This window comes from Schistocerca nitens, chromosome 11 (assembly GCF_023898315.1).
Source record: "Schistocerca nitens isolate TAMUIC-IGC-003100 chromosome 11, iqSchNite1.1, whole genome shotgun sequence".
In the NCBI taxonomy this organism is placed as follows: domain Eukaryota; kingdom Metazoa; phylum Arthropoda; class Insecta; order Orthoptera; family Acrididae; genus Schistocerca; species Schistocerca nitens.
In genome coordinates, this window is record NC_064624.1 from 177,356,343 (window position 1) to 177,372,954 (window position 16,612).

At 41.5% G+C, this 16,612-nt stretch overlaps 1 protein-coding gene across 1 annotated transcript in view; it reads right to left on the reverse strand.

Moving 5' to 3' along the window:
• Positions 1–4,764, reverse strand: part of LOC126212751 (vitellogenin receptor-like) — a 175,219-nt gene extending 170,455 nt beyond the window's left edge. The window contains exon 1 of the mRNA XM_049940159.1: positions 4,682–4,764. Coding sequence (XP_049796116.1) covers positions 4,682–4,754 — 73 coding nt within the window. The 5' untranslated portion in view covers positions 4,755–4,764. The remainder of the gene's footprint in view (positions 1–4,681) is intronic.
• Positions 4,765–16,612: the final 11,848 nt, after the last annotated feature.

Below are 16,612 nucleotides of genomic sequence, written 5' to 3' on the forward strand. Positions count from 1 at the left end.
AGACATTGTTATTTAGCACCGACAGAAAGAGAAGCGAACTAGTGAATGTCTCATCACATTACTCGAATGGACCGTTTTAGCGGTCTTTTCAAGTATTTGAAGTTTCCGTTTTTATAAAATACGGAAAATCAAGCGGGACAAAAGCGTGTCAGCTTAACTTGACAATCATTTGAGACAATTTTCAGGAAACAGCCACATACCCTGTTCCAAGGTGTTTTTTCTTGTACTGACCTTTTGTCTTTGTCTTCTGCCACACTGCAGGTTAATTTATAATTGTTTGGGACGAATCTCAAATTCGCTGCTGAATATTCAGAACAGATCAAAATCACGAATTCCCCAGATCTGTTATTCAAACTTCCTCGATACTAAAATATCAGAACATTTATAGGGTTAAAATCTTACGCGGACGATAATTTGGGAAAAGTCAGTTTAGTTTTTTTCTGCCAACTGCCATTTTGGTTACATATGGTTTTGTATAGAAAAGATTCCTCTCACAGCGGATTTAGGTGTGAAGACATTGCCAGTGTTACGTAATGCCGACTCGCCACGGCATCAATACTTATCCATATTTCACATTTGGCGCTGCTCAAGTAATCAGAAGATTAAACGTCATGTAAACATTACACCGTATGTTCTTCCGCGTTTGTTGGAACCTCATTGGATTTCGTTTCACGTAGAGTGGAGGACAAGCTGTCTAGTTTAATGAAGTACTCGAATGAGGATACGTTTTATGCTGCGTGTTACGCATACAAAGAATTAGCGGTAATATAGGGCAACAGCTTCACCGTCGCGTTTGACAGCACTGGCCAGGCAAGTGATCCAACTAACCTGCAGTTATGTCAGCAGATGCACTAAAGACGTCAAAGGAAACGGATAGAACAATATAGTTCCGAACGTTCTTTAAATCTTAAACAGAAGGAAATATATGGTAAAAACTGGCGATACGCTTCTTAGGAAAGCGGCCGGGAAACATGCCTTCGACCTTAGCTAATATAGTATTGTAATTAAAAACAGATGAAAATTCCTGGCTAAAATGGTTAATTTTTCTGCACGAGCTACGTGTGGCGTAAAAGCTCACTGCTGTTGCCACTGAGGGTACTACAGTCAGTTGTCTGGTAATGTCTGAGCTCTTTTCCATCTCCAGCTCCAAGGAATACATTTCAATACATGCTACGTTGATAACGAGACGAACGGCAACAGAATCCCAAGCCACAAACTTATGACGTTTGCTGTACTGCATTTCGCTACCATTCGGCAGTGACATGTCAAACCTTCGTGCATTTGACAGCTTTAAAGTCATTTCTAACGAAAAATTCCTTAACTCGGCTCCAGATCAGTTGTGTTTGGTTTACGTTGCAGTGTTAAAATGAGAACTGCATATTTCGAATTTGTACCGTATGCTCGACAGCATGAAAATTTTTGCGTGTTTACCACTTATCACTGGCTTGTGAGATCAGATCTGTCTCATAATAATGAACATATTCAGATTTGGTTTTTCATTTTTCCTCCACAGAATTTAATGTCTTTACCTCAATTTTTAAGCTTGCGTATTTGCAATGAAAACTAGAGTTTTGCGTGCTATATTAAACTAGAAGACGTGCGTGCGTTTTTCTTGAAAAATGATTTAGTATTAGTCAACATATTTGACGAATTTCATATTTAAATGATTTACGTATTTAAACCCAACAAAAACGTAGGCCACAACGAGGTCCGAACAGTCTCACAACAGCTCACTTAATATACGGAGCTAAAGATTATGCTAAGTTTCTGGTGTACCATCCCTTATTTTTATTACATATTGTTTCTCGAAAAACTTTGACTTATGTCATCTTGTGGAAAAGAATAACTTGTTTTTCGCCATTAACGATGTTCCGCGCGCTTGTTTCACTACGCATCGGTCATCCATTCTCACCGTACGTGTGAACAACCGGAGAACGAGTAGCGTTCACAGACTGGCTACAAGATGTTTCAAAAAGATAAGTATACGTACCTAAGAAACGTTGATGGCTGTTTATATAGCCGAGTAAGTTTCATTTGCAGTGATCAATGATCTCTAGTACATAAGCTAGACCTACTTTCAAGAGCGGAAAAGCAGTGTACGAGAGCCATGGTTGCAACCAATCATCGCGTTTATGTTTACATCAGGTTTAGTCTGATTACCGTTTTGGGGGACCGAACGGTGCGCGCGCGCAGTTCCCGCTCCCCAATGTGTCGTAGCTGTGCTCACGAGCATTAACAGGCGCGAGTGCTCACGCTCAGTATCTGCGATTTGTTGAGCCCCGATCTAAATTATCTTCCTTGAATTATACATGGCAGTTACTTCAGCTTTGTGCATGTGCGCGCAACCGTTTTGGGGCGCTACCGCACAGAGAAAAAATTCCTTTCGTTTAACGAATTTCGGTCCAACTTGCGGAAGTTGCTGGCAGACAGCGAAAGGTGTTATCCGATTTACAAGGGCTAGGCAAACTTCGAACGAGTTCCAGATTTACCGATACGCCGCAGCGTTCGATAGAACAGAACTTTTTTGAAGAATCACGTTACATTTCACTCGTGCGACGCAAGTGCAAGCGGTCCACAGGGAACTTAACTAGCCACAAAAATTAGCCATAATTTTGCTTAAGATTTAAATTTGGCAATTTCGTAACACTGGAGGATTTTTTGTGGGGTTTAAGGGCGCTCAACTACTGAGGTCATTAGCGCCCAGTCACAGTTGTTAGAGCACATGGAATCTAGTAAAACTCAAGGGGAGGGGGGGACACCAGAAAGTCCTGACAAAGATGCAGATAAAATAAGTCAAAAGTTAGATGTCTGGACAAGCCAGTCAAAGTTATAAAACTTAACACGAGCAGCTGCTCGAGCGTCATCAGCTAAAATATCCGGTAGATGGCAGGGACAGGACAACACGAGATTGACTAACATGGCGCACTGTTAATGCCTGACCACAAGGGCACTGCGGGGCTGGGTCACCGGAGAGCAGGTAGCGGTGGCTAAACCGGCAATGCCCAATCCGCAACCTGGTCAGAAGGACCTCCTCTCGCCGAGATGGTCGGGAGGAGGTTGTCCAAGCAGTTGGGAGCGGTTTTACTGCCCGGAGCTTGTTTCCTTGGAGGGATGAAGCATTCCACCGCAACGACACAAGCCTCTTACAAACAACCCCACGAACGTCAGATGACGGGACACAATGGGAGGCTGGCTGAGGCAGGACTGCCGCCTTGGCTGCAGCATCTGCAGCCTCATTCCCAGACATCCATGCTGATTTTGGTATCAAGGTATCAAACATGAAAATGCCCTCCAGAATACGTCGCTTGACTGAACCCAGTGCAATATTTTCTTTGTTTATGAGAAAAATGTTTTATGAAGTAGGTTGCAAATAAGCATATATTATAATAACACTTAAAAACCTAAGGTTTTAATCAGTTTAAAAACCAAACTGCAAAATTCAGATGAATCAATAAAGAAAATTATTAAAGAATCAAATGCCGAATTAAACATACCGTAAGAGTAATTTTACCGCGAGAGTGTTGCGAACGAATGTTCCAGAACTTGACAATGATTGCAATCTTATTAGCTGCCACTGTTAAGCATGATTTGCACCTTAGAAGCCATTTCAGCCCATATTTCATAGTTTATTATTAAAATCCGCAGTGCATCATTAACGCCAAGACTTAATACCAACGAAAGTCGCTAGATGGCAGGCCGATCCAAAGTTCTTAACCCCATATTTCCCGAACTAGGACGTAAACTGTTCTAACAGCGTGTCTTGTTCAGACAGCCGTAAGATTTACTGCACTACCACGTACTTTCCAGTGATTAACGTGTTTTAAATGATAGATTAAAGCGTTTCAATAAAGCTGATCTCTGGTACTGCATCCCATTCAGCTGTTACGGAATAGGAAAGAATTGAAGTGCCCTTCGCTTCTTTTGTCTTCTCGCTTGCGGAAGCAGGAATCTAGACATCTTGTTTCCAGCAAAAAGTGAACAATTTCTAACAGCACTGTTCCGAGCACAAATAGTGAACTTTGAACTGAAGATCAACTGTTTCAGCTTCAGACAGTTGTTAAAGTCTACCCGTTGTAAGGGCCTCATCTGCCTTTGTTCAGTTACTGAATGAGGTCACATTGTGGGACGGTAACTCTTATAAACTTCCTAGACTAACATATTGGCGGTAAGTTAATTTTGTCCCATGTCTTAATTTCTTTACAAAGATGCTAAAGTAATTTTAGCATTTACTTTTTACATTTCTCAAGCATTATTAAACTACAGTCTTTCTGCATATGAATACAATTTAATAGGTAACTAGTATAAAATGCCGATTTGCCCCTAAATTTTAATATAAAATTTAGAAATACTAATACTGCCCTTGCCAACAGAATTTGCAGCAAAAATAATTATTAGGACTGATGTAACAAACTATGGCAACTTCAAAAACATTACCGAGTATTGATCCAAATACTGAAGACGTGTGGTTTGTTGTATTTCGTTTATCTGATTCACAGCTGGCAGCTTCATCGTATTAGACAGTCTATTCGCGCAAATATGAAAGCATGTTTAAAATTATCTACGATGTTCAGGAGCAGAACATTTTGTCTCTGGGGTAACAGTTACTCTCAGCTACATAATTTCACGATTTTCGAACTTTGAAATTAAATCTATTTGAAAGTTGACATATTACTTTCCTTACCTTCTGCAACACCCACTAGTAGAAGTAGAAAAGTTGCTACTAATTTCATGCTCCCTCCTGGACCACAACTCATTGCACCTGTTTGAATGGTACTGGATACCTGTTGAAAAATATAGATATGGTATAAAATACATAATAGCTAGAAAAGCTTTTCTGGAAATAGGAACCACATTAATATCGTATTAAACTGAAGTTGTATGAAGACAAAATTAAATACTGCAACCAGCCATTTTTTTTTTAATATTAATTATGCCATAAATGTTTTCGAACCTTTTTAGGTCCATCTTTAGATGGTTTTCTGGAACTTGCATGCTAGGAATGGTGATTTAACTTCCAGAAAACCATTTGAAGATGAACCTGGAAAGATTCAAAAACCTGTTCTTGGCATCTATTCAAAAAGTTACTGATTGCAGTTTTATTTACATTCAGTCAGTTTTTAAAAAATCTGTAATAGATAAGCTTAATCTTTCATAGAAGTATTGAGTAGCTTGGTACCAAGGTTAAAGACTGCAGACAAGCAAATACATTTTGAAATGGTGTGTTACAGAAGAACGCTGAAGATTAGATGACTTGTGTAATGGGGAAATTGGGAGAAAAGACTAGTGTCATATGGAAATGATTACCTTTTAATTATACAAAGTTGAAAGCAATATTTAAACATTCACGTCAAGCTTCTTTTACACCTCTACATAATCACCTACATGTAAACATTGTATCTGGTCGCGAACTTCAGAATTTCTGTGTTCAACTCTTATCGCCAGTTCATTTAGGAGTGTGGTCACTGCTTTCAGATAAAACCGGTCGCTCATGTCCACCATGCAGCTCATTTCTCTTCAAGATCGACTTGCTTCCTTAACATCCGACAAGGGGAGGCCATGACGTTGGGATCACAGATTTACTTCTAACTTTGTATACCTTCAGTAGGCCATTAAACAATGTGCAAGTAGGAATTACTTTGGCAATTCCGAGAAAATCGTAATAAAGGTTCTACGCATTTCTTACGTAACTGATGTATTTATGCGTAGGTGGCAGACGAAGTTAATTTGATGGTTAGCGTTCGATCTCCGTTAAGTCTAATATGTATGAGGCGACGGTTCGACTGCCGCACGAACTTTATTTTTCCATCTATATTTTTTTCATCGCTGGTCATGTTTAATTTCACATTTAAGTGAAAACTAGAAAAACATCATTTGCATAATGTTTTAGCAAACTGTTAGACTAATTTTATTATTAGAACATTTGTAACTATCTGTAAGTAAACGAATCATTTTTCTTGAAAATCTATGCCTATCGTGATTTCCAAAATCATACATGCAATCTCGTAATGTACCCAGAATTACTTTGCACCTTGACGATCCAATCTACGGACACGGAGGAAGGTCCATTTGGCATTTCACCAGACGTTCCTAACGTAGCAAGAAGCAATAGGGTAGGTGCATTCGTCTTACTAAGCTCGAACTATGACCGCTTTACCACCATGAACTGACGTCCAGCACTGATACATCAGTTACATACTAGACGCGTAAAATTTTTCAGAATTGTCAAAGTAGTGAACTTTACTATTTTCACATTATGTCTTAATTGCCTACTAAAGGTACATAGTTCTAACAAGGGAACCTCCCCATCGCACCCCCCTCAGATATAGTTAAAAGTTGGCACAGTGGATAGGCCTTGAAAAACTGAACGCAGATCAATCGACAAAACAGGAAGAAGTTGTGTGGAACTATGAAAAAATAAGCAAAATATACTAACTGAGTAGTCCATGCAAAGATAGGGAACACCAAGAATAACCTCAGCTCAGGAGCGCCGTGGTCCAGTGGTTAGCGTGAGCAACTGCGGAACGAGAGGTCCTTGGTTCAAGTCTCTCCTCCAGCGAAAACTTTATTTTGGCAAAGTTATGATCTGTCCATTCGTTCATTAACGTCTCTGTTCACTGTAATAAGTTTAGTGTGTTTTGCGACCGCACCGCAAAACCGTGCGATTAGTAGACGAAAGGACGTGCCTCTCCAATGGGAACCGAAAACATTTGATCGCAATGTCATAGGTCAACCTACTCCTCCACAGGAAAACACGTCTGATACATTCTATACGACACTGGTGACGGCATGTGCGTTACATGACAGGAATATGTTGTCGACCCACCTAACTTTTACACTTGGCGAAGGGATAAAAAGATTCTTCTACCTTGCCCGATTTAGGTTTTCTTGTGGATGTGATAATTACTTCAAAAATTCAACAGTTTCGCAGTCGCTCACTTTCCCCTGTGCTCTGTCAAAACATATGTTTCAAATTTTTCCGTGTGTAGACCGTCAAATCCTGCCTATGTCCAAGCAAATCTGAACATGTCCTGGAATTTTGGAGAGCGAAGTTGATTATGTGTGAGTGCCTCAACTTTGACAATTGTCTGAAAATAAAAAATTAAACTTTTCGCTCGAAGGGGGACTTGAACCTAGGACCTCTCGTTCCGCAGCTGCTCACGCTAACCACGGGACCACGGCGCTCCCGAGTTCAAGCTATCCTTGATGTTGCTTATGCTGCACATGGACTACTCGGTTTGTATATTTTGCTTATTTTTTCATAGTTCCATACAACTTCCTGTTTTGTCGATTGATCTGTGTTCAGTTTTTCAAGGCCTATCCACTGTGCCAACTTATAACTAAATCAGAGGGGTGCGATGGGGAGGTTCCCTTGTAAGTAAATCCGTGATCCCAACGTCGTGGGTTGCCTTGTAAGTGTATCACACACAAATCGAGACAATTCGAAAAAGGCGCTCAACAAAGGTAACGTCAACCATGTTTTGGTATCGCTATCGTTAATATTCTTTTGGTGGATTTTATACCAAAACGCACTACGATCAATGAATCGCCGAGAGGAATCTACAGCGAGCCTTCCAAACTAGGATGCGAGGAAGGCTCTGAGGAATTTTGCTTCACTCCAGTGCCTGCACACGTACTGCTACAACAAATTACTGGCTGGATTAGTTATGATGCGGAAATTTTTGATCATCCCTCCTACAGTCCAGGACTCAGCGATTTCCACCTTTCCCCTAAACAGAAAGATCTTCCGGGCGGTAAGAGTTTTGGAAGCGACGAGTGAGAAGTCAGTGACCACCTGGCATATTGAACTGGCTGTAGTAGAATACAACGTGGAAATTCTTAAGCTCTTTATCACATGTTTAATTATGTATAAAGGGAAGGAAGCTTCATGTAACTATCCCAAAAGAAGTTTTCATTCTGAAGAAGTCATTTCTAGATGACACTTGCAATTTTGACAACTTCACTAAAATGCTAGGTGGATAGAGCAGCCTGAAGTCGAATGATTGATACTGGATGATGCCTAGAGCAGGCTGAACTTCAGAATTAATACAAGTTCAAATGGTTCAAATGGCTCTGAGCACTATGGGACGTAATATCCGAGGTCATCAGTCCCTAGAACTGAACTAACGTAAGGACATTACATCCATGCCCGAGGCAGGATTCGAACCTGCGACTGTAGCGATCGCGCGGTTCCAGACTGAAGCGCCTAGAACCGCTCGGCCACTTCGGCCGGCTTAATATAAGTGATGGGCTAAAAGCTGGTTCTGTGACTCAGGCATACCGTATCAACAAAACTACACTCCTGGAAATTGAAATAAGAACACTGAATTCATTGTCCCAGGAAGGGGAAACTTTATTGACACATTCCTGGGGTCAGATACATCACATGATCACACTGACAGAACCACAGGCACATAGACACAGGCAACAGAGCATGCACAATGTCGGCACTAGTACAGTGTATATCCACCTTTCGCAGCAATGCAGGCTGCTATTCTCCCATGGAGACGATCGTAGAGATGCTGGATGTAGTCCTGTGGAACGGCTTGCCATGCCATTTCCACCTGGCGCCTCAGTTGGACCAGCGTTCGTGCTGGACGTGCAGACCGCGTGAGACGACGCTTCATCCAGTCCCAAACATGCTCAATGGGGGACAGATCCGGAGATCTTGCTGGCCAGGGTAGTTGACTTACACCTTCTAGAGCACGTTGGGTGGCACGGGATACATGCGGACGTGCATTGTCCTGTTGGAACAGCAAGTTCCCTTGCCGGTCTAGGAATGGTAGAACGATGGGATCGATGACGGTTTGGATGTACCGTGCACTATTCAGTGTCCCCTCGACGATCACCAGTGGTGTACGGCCAGTGTAGGAGATCGCTCCCCACACCATGATGCCGGGTGTTGGCCCTATGTGCCTCGGTCGTATGCAGTCCTGATTGTGGCGCTCACCTGCACGGCGCCAAACACGCATACGACCATCATTGGCACTAAGGCAGAAGCGACTCATCGCTGAAGACGACACGTCTCCATTCGTCCCTCCATTCACGCCTGTCGCGACACCACTGGAGGCGGGCTGCACGATGTTGGGGCGTGAGCGGAAGACGGCCTAACGGTGTGCGGGACCGTAGCCCAGCTTCATGGAGACGGTTGCGAATGGTCCTCGCCGATACCCCAGGAGCAACAGTGTCCCTAATTTGCTGGGAAGTGGCGGTGCGGTCCCCTACGGCACTGCGTAGGATCCTACGGTCTTGGCGTGCATCCGTGCGTCGCTGCGGTCCGGTCCCAGGTCGACGGGCACGTGCACCTTCCGCCGACCACTGGCGACAACATCGAAGTACTGTGGAGACCTCACGCCCCACATGTTGAGCAATTCGGCGGTACGTCCACCCGGCCTCCCGCATGCCCACTATACGCCCTCGCTCAAAGTCCGTCAACTGCACATACGGTTCACGTCCACGCTGTCGCGGCATGCTACCAGTGTTAAAGACTGCGATGGAGCTCCGTATGCCACGGCATACTGGCTGACACTGACGGCGGCGGTGCACAAATGCTGCGCAGCTAGCGCCATTCGACGGCCAACACCGCGGTTCCTGGTGTGTCCGCTGTGCCGTGCGTGTGATCATTGCTTGTACAGCCCTCTCGCAGTGTCCGGAGCAAGTATGGTGGGTCTGACACACCGGTGTCAATGTGTTCTTTTTTCCATTTCCAGGAGTGTATTTTCTGACATTTCGGATGGCGCCTCCTAGGTGGTCAATATTACACAATTTTCCCGAAAGCGCAATAAGATTGAATGTCTACAATAGGGAGTACTTGAGCTTGGCAATAGTATTGAGAATTGCGCTGCCCGGAAATATGCGGAAAATTTAAAAAGCAAGACAGCATTATTACAGGACATAGTTCTACAAACCCGTGACATACCGACTCAATATTTTACAATATTTCGCAAATTTATGGCGCTGTCTCGGGGGTAACTTCAATAATATTGCACGATTTAATTTTCCGGTGTTATTACCTCTGAAGGGGCTGCTTTAGCTAGCTCAGCTTGTTAGCAGGGCTAAGAACACGTACAGCGTTACTAGCTTGAAATGTGACAAAATAGAGGCTCTAAAGTACTTTTATTTTAATCACTTTGAAAAAGCTAATTTCAAACAGTTTCGGAAACTGTCTTAGCACACTGACGTGTTCAGTCACTGTGACGCACTGAATACTTACTTTGATCGTGTATTCTACACTTTACCGGATCTAGCTTTCGGCTTTTTAATGGACTCGTTAATGGTTAAAATCTTACGTTAAAGGCTTTTATCAGTAAGCTACGAACCATGTCCCTAGATCAGTAACTGACGGCGCACGTATTACACAGACGATACGTCATCTAGTATTTGAGAGCACTTACTTGCTTCCCAAGTTTAGTTTTCAAACCTTTACTAAACTTTCTTACACCATCAAAATAAAAGGGAAAGTATCTACATTTTCGTTGTCCATGGGGTTAGATTTCAGCAGCAGGCACGAAGTTTTAATTTACTGAACTTTACTAACTTCTCACAACTTTTCAGACTATTCACATACCACTGAGTGTACCTGCATATTTTTTTCCATTCTACGACGCAGTTCAGGTAATATTTTGATGTGTGAAAACTAGCTTGGAAACTGAGCACAAATTACTTTCACTATAACTACGCAGTACGATGAGCTGTTTGCTTTTCCCAACTTTAAAAATAATTGCAAACCTTTTTGTCCTTTTGCCTATGGGCTAATCCGAAACTAATAAAATAATTCCAGATTGCGTATTCAGCTCCTTAAGGCAACACATATTTAATTTCTAAATTAATCAGACGTTTGAAACTGCTTTCTACACGGGTGTGATTTCTTAGAGAATCTAGAGAAATCAGCTAATAATGTCGTCTGATTCCCATAGCTGTTAGGCGATATTACGATGGTTGCAGTGATTGCTGCACGAATGTAATATTTACCTAACAGGTTTTCCGAAAGCGTTCGCTGAACACTTCTTACAGTTTCGATTTGTTACCATCTACAATCAACAAATGAAGTTACGAAGTTTCAGGCACATTATCTACTGAACAGTTTTACTTCATAGGCATATTGAATTAACTAAAGGTCGAAGCATTTTGCTATCTTTAATTGTTTAAAATTCGTAAGTGTTGAGTGGGCACTGACAACGACAATCGCGCCGAGGTAACCTGAGACCGCAAATTATTTTCAGATTAGTATATCTGAAAAATTCACAGCTTTAACGAAGTACTCTTCCCTCTTTCGGCCTGTGAGCTGCACTAGATTTGTTTTACTCCGCTACAAAATGCTCCGCACCGTTGTTTAGTTAGTGAAGCTTGCGGAGTACATTTTATTGCCTTATAGTGTCGTGCAGGGGTTTGTCTTAAAAATAACTTGCAGCACAAACAGGCGAAGACATTGCTGTTCTAACAGATTTGCGAGAAGTCACTGGAAACAATTACAGTACAATACAATACAGTAAAGGAGTTTTTCTATTTGGGGAGCAAAATAACTAATGATGGTCGGATATAAAATGTAGACTGGCAATGGCAAGGAAAGTTTCTGAAGAGAAATTTGTTAACATCGAGTATAGATTTAAGTGTCAGGAAGTCGTTTCTGAAAGTATTTGTATGGAGTGCTGCCATGTATGGAATGAAACATGGACAATAGTTTAGACGAAATAGTTTTCGAAATGTGGTGCTAAAGAAGGATGCTGAAGATTAGATGGGCAGATCACAAAACTAATCCTGTATTAAATAGAATTGGGGAGAGGAGAAATTTGTGGCACAACTTTACTAGAAGAAGGGATTGGTTGGTAGGGCATATTCTGAGGCATCAACGGATCACCAAATTTAGTATTGGAGGTCAGCACGGAGGGTAAAAATCATAGATGGAGACCAAGAGATGAAGCTTGCATAGGACGGAGTAGCTTGGAGAGCTGCATCAAACCAGTCTCAGGACTGCAAACAACAACGTAAGGGTACAGTTCATGGCGACCTAATGTTGAATGATCACAACTGTAGGAAAAGTTGTGTACCAGTCCGAGATTCATTCTTATCCCTTCAATCTAGATAATTTAAGTATGATTAAGAACATTCATTTCCAAAAATGCTAGCGGCTGCCAGTTTTAGCGCTTTCCCTTAGACGGAAGTATAATAGATTAGAAACAGGGCACATAACTCGACCCAGAACCCTATGCAAGTAAGCGAGGTCTAGATGCATATTACTTGGAAATACGGAAGCGTCCGATCCCGCCCGTCTGTTTTACGTCTTATTGCGTGCGCAAAAGACTGCTTTAGCTGAATTTTACAGTACACAAAAATCTTAAGTAATTCCTGTATTTAAGTTATTCCACGATCCTTAAAACGCTCCTGCAACACTACACAATCTATTTACTACTCGCGTCTGCTGAAAAGCGGAATTTGCAACCTGTAACCGCGTAAGTAACGAGCAGCCCTTAGTGGCTCCATCAATTTTTTTTATTGTTAATATCTTTGTGACTAATGCCCTTTTGGCATATTTATTACTTTATAAATGACCTAAGTACTGCCAGTCTTTATCGATGATTCTGTACTTAACTCTGTATCATACTTTAGTCAATTCTGGGACTATGTTATAGACCATTCATTGATTTAAATTCTGAGGAAGACACTCCTAGCAGCGTTGAACGCCGGTTAATTCGTTAAAAATAGTGACCGAGTTAACTATTCACGGTCTCAAAGTGCAGCCATGTACCAAAAAAAAAAATTACAGTTTCTCAAGTTGCAAAGCCCCAGAAAATAATACGAGACAACGAAGCTACACCATGCAAACGAAGCCAACCACTTCTTACGGTCAACCGAAAGAATTGAGCGCAAAATATGCTTGCCTGAGCGTCTATTCTATTTGTTACGCTATATTTTACAGCTTGATAGCCAAGGATTTCAATATTAACGTGGAATCTACTTCCGGCGCTCGACCAGTTTTGATCATTCCAAATCCGTATTTTCAAAAAGGGAAAGGAAGTTAGTGGTTTGTGGCAATTTTTATTTCCGATCTAGATTTCAGCTATTTATTAGTTATCCACTGTGCGTTTAAGCAGATTCAAGCTTTTGACAACAGGTGTTACAGTCTTTCAGTAACATGTTGCCACAAGCATTACGAGTGTGTGCGCGCGTAGAGGATAGCTATTTATAGCTGAAATTTCTTTCCATTTTTTAAATATACCAGAGCTGAAGCGCTGAAATGTTCTGGTGGGACCAAACATGGTACTCAACTTCTTTCGACCATAAGCTTACAATATATTCGTCAGCTTAACTTACTTCCACGTCCGTTTTCCATTACTATTTCAGAGTAGTCTATGGAGGAAAATTTCTAAAAAAAATTGTTACTCAAGAACAAATCTGCTCGTACTGAAACAATTTATGTACAAAACTGTCGTCGTAAACGTTCACCTCTATGCGCAACCAGATAGGAGGGCGAAATAAAGTTACGTTTGATCCAATAGACTAGATAACCTGTTGACAAAATGCTTTGACGTCGAAGAATAACACTGAAGCTGCAGATCCGTATGAGGAAATATGCGTAATACAGGTATCAGACTTTAGCCGCAATACTATAACTGACTAACTAGAGAAATATTACATTAATCAACGTCTGAAAGGTGGTAACACGAGCGTTAAGCAGTGTAGCTAGTTTAAACTTTCCTGGAGAAGCAACCCGCCACACGTTGCGAGCCCGTACCCCGCGGTGCTCTAGCGACAACTGGAAAGCTTCTAGCTTTGTGTGCTACGGTTGTTGCCCATTGTCTTGTTGACACAGCCGTACTTCTGATAGAGCTGCAGGAGGAATGTGTCTTGTGTGTCTACACGTATTACAGGGATAGCGAGTCACGTAAACCAATGTATCGTGACCCATGGCCTCTAATATGCGGTCCATGTTGCCAATTGGTATATAAAAAGCGATGTCCCGACTCGTCGGCCAACCCAAACCGCTAAGGATAGGAACAATAAATTTGGAGAAGATGCGTCGTTTAAGAACGGATTTTTCGAAATTCCAACCTTACAGAGTTGGATAGGAGGATGAAGGATTTTCTGAAAAATTTAGCTATTAAGGCAATTTTGAAGCTAGGCCTGCGAAAATTGGTATTTGGTTTATCAGGCAATTTAAGAACCACGCGTTTCAGGATTTTTTGGAAATTCAGCCACTACGGGGTAAACTAGTTTTCTGAAAAAAAAACTAGTAAGATATTAATAAAAGGTTTTTAAGGCTGCATCTACGACCATTGGTATTGGACTTTTCGGTTATAAATAAATACGTGTTTCCGTGTTTCTGAAAATTAAACCACCAACGGGGGCACCAGTAGTACATTTGGAAAAGACGATGCTTATACGGCCTTAATTAGGGGAAAAGCTTAAGTGTTGTTATCTGAATATAATTTGATTAAATAAAAAACCTCTAGGCCACATTGTCTACGCGATTCAAGCAGCGGGTGCTAAGCTAGATATTCAATAAAGGCGTGTTTTTATGGAAATTTTTACTCTCACTGGTTTATTTACGTACCTTTACCCGCTGCATTTATATTCGCGATAAATAAGTGAACATTTTAATTCTAAGAAATCAGCATATCATCGTCAAGTACAGACAATCCTTAGGTTTTTACGCCACAAACTTGCGTTTAACAACTTGCCGTTGCTTGACCATCTGCTAAAAGGCAAACATTTTCCAGAAATCTTGCGTGATTTACTTCCACTACACAATTTACTTTATGCCGCGAAAGTTCATTTTAGTTCGGCTTATGAAAGTTACATAGCCGAGCCCCTTCCATTTTTCGTAGTTTACGTACTATAAATGTGTATAATACGCATCAACGCATTTGCTAGTTTAGGTTTCCTAAATTTGCTATATAGTTTTGGCGTTATATGGCAAAAGTGCGTGAAATTTGGTACCAGTACAAGGCTACGCTACAGGTTCAACTATTAGCGCAACTCAGCATTCAGATTCATTACCTTTACTCAAATTATCACATTCAAACCCAACAGACTGACTAATAATATTCATGGTCACCAAGCCCAGTTTATTTTGAATACTGTCACTACTACACACTTGCCAACGCACTTTGAGAACGCCAATAAGTGGGACAAATTTTAGTTCAAGTGTTTTTGCAGAAAAAGATTAGCGAGTAATCTTTTTGAACAATCACTTCTGTAGTTTTGGTCCTATACAAGGAGTCGCGACTTAGTAGGAATAAGACAAGGCATCAGACGAGTTAGTCTTAACTGGTACAGCTCACAGGGAAGTACAAATGCTGGAGAAAGCACCATGCTAATATTTGGGAGAAATACAACATTTCGAAACTTTCGTATCGTTTGCTACAGCCAAAAATATACTTAAAGGCAGTTTCATTTAGCGCACTTTCTGCCAAAAATCATTGTAACATTGTCAACTGATTGCCGTTGTCATTTTCAATTTTTTGGTACTTTTAACTCAAGTGTATACTGTCACCCTTTGCGGATGCGTACAGTACAAATGCACACCCGTCATTTTTTAATACGGAACAGCCGTCTTACAAGGGAACCTCCCCATCGCACCCCCCTCAGATTTAGTTATAAGTTGGCACAGTGGATAGGTCTTGAAAAACCGAACACAGATCAATTCAGAAAACAGGAAGAAGTTGCGTGGAACTGTGAAAAAATTAGCAAAATATACAAAATTAGTTCATGGGAAGATAGGCAACATCAAGGATAAACTGAGCTCAGGAGCGCCGTGGTCTCGTGGTAACTTGAGCAGTTGCGGAGCGAAAGGTTCTTGGTTCAAATTTTACATCGAGTAAAAACTTTAATTTTTTATTTTCAGTTTATGTGACAAACACTTATGTTTTCATCACTTTTTGGGAGTGATTATCACAACAAGAAAACCTAAATCGGGCAAGGTAGAAGAATCTTTTTATCCCTTCGCCAAGTGTAAAAGTTAGGTGGGTCGACAACATATTCCTGTCATGTGACGCACATGCCGTCACCAGTGTCGTATAGAATATATCAGACGTGTTTTCCTGTTGAGGAATCTGTTGACCTATGACCTTGCGATCAAATGTTTTCGGTTCCGATTGGAGAGGCACGTCCTTTCGTCTACTAATCGCACGGTTTTGCGATGCGGTCGCAAAATACAGACACTTATTACAGTGAACAGAGACGTCAATGAACGAACGGACAGATAATGACTATGCAAAAATAAAGCAAGTAAAATTTTCACTCGTAGGAAGACTTGAACCAAGGACCTCTCTTTCTGCAGCTGCTCACGCTACCACGAGACTACGGCACTGCTGAGCTCACGTCCTCTTTGATGTTTCCTATGTGTCCCATGGACTACTCAGTTTGTATATTTTGCTTATTTTTTCACAGTTCCACACAACTTCTTCCTGTTTTCTCGATTGATCTGTGTTCAGTTTATCAAGGCCTATCCACTGCGCCAAGTTATAACTAAATCTGAGGGGGGTGCAATGGGGAGGTTCCCTTGTTAGTAAATACAGGCGAGAACCAAGTTCTGTATTCAACAACAAAATGAAAACGTCGCCGCAGCCGTAGTAACTACACGTGTTAAATTAACGCGTTAATGCACCGAAGTGAC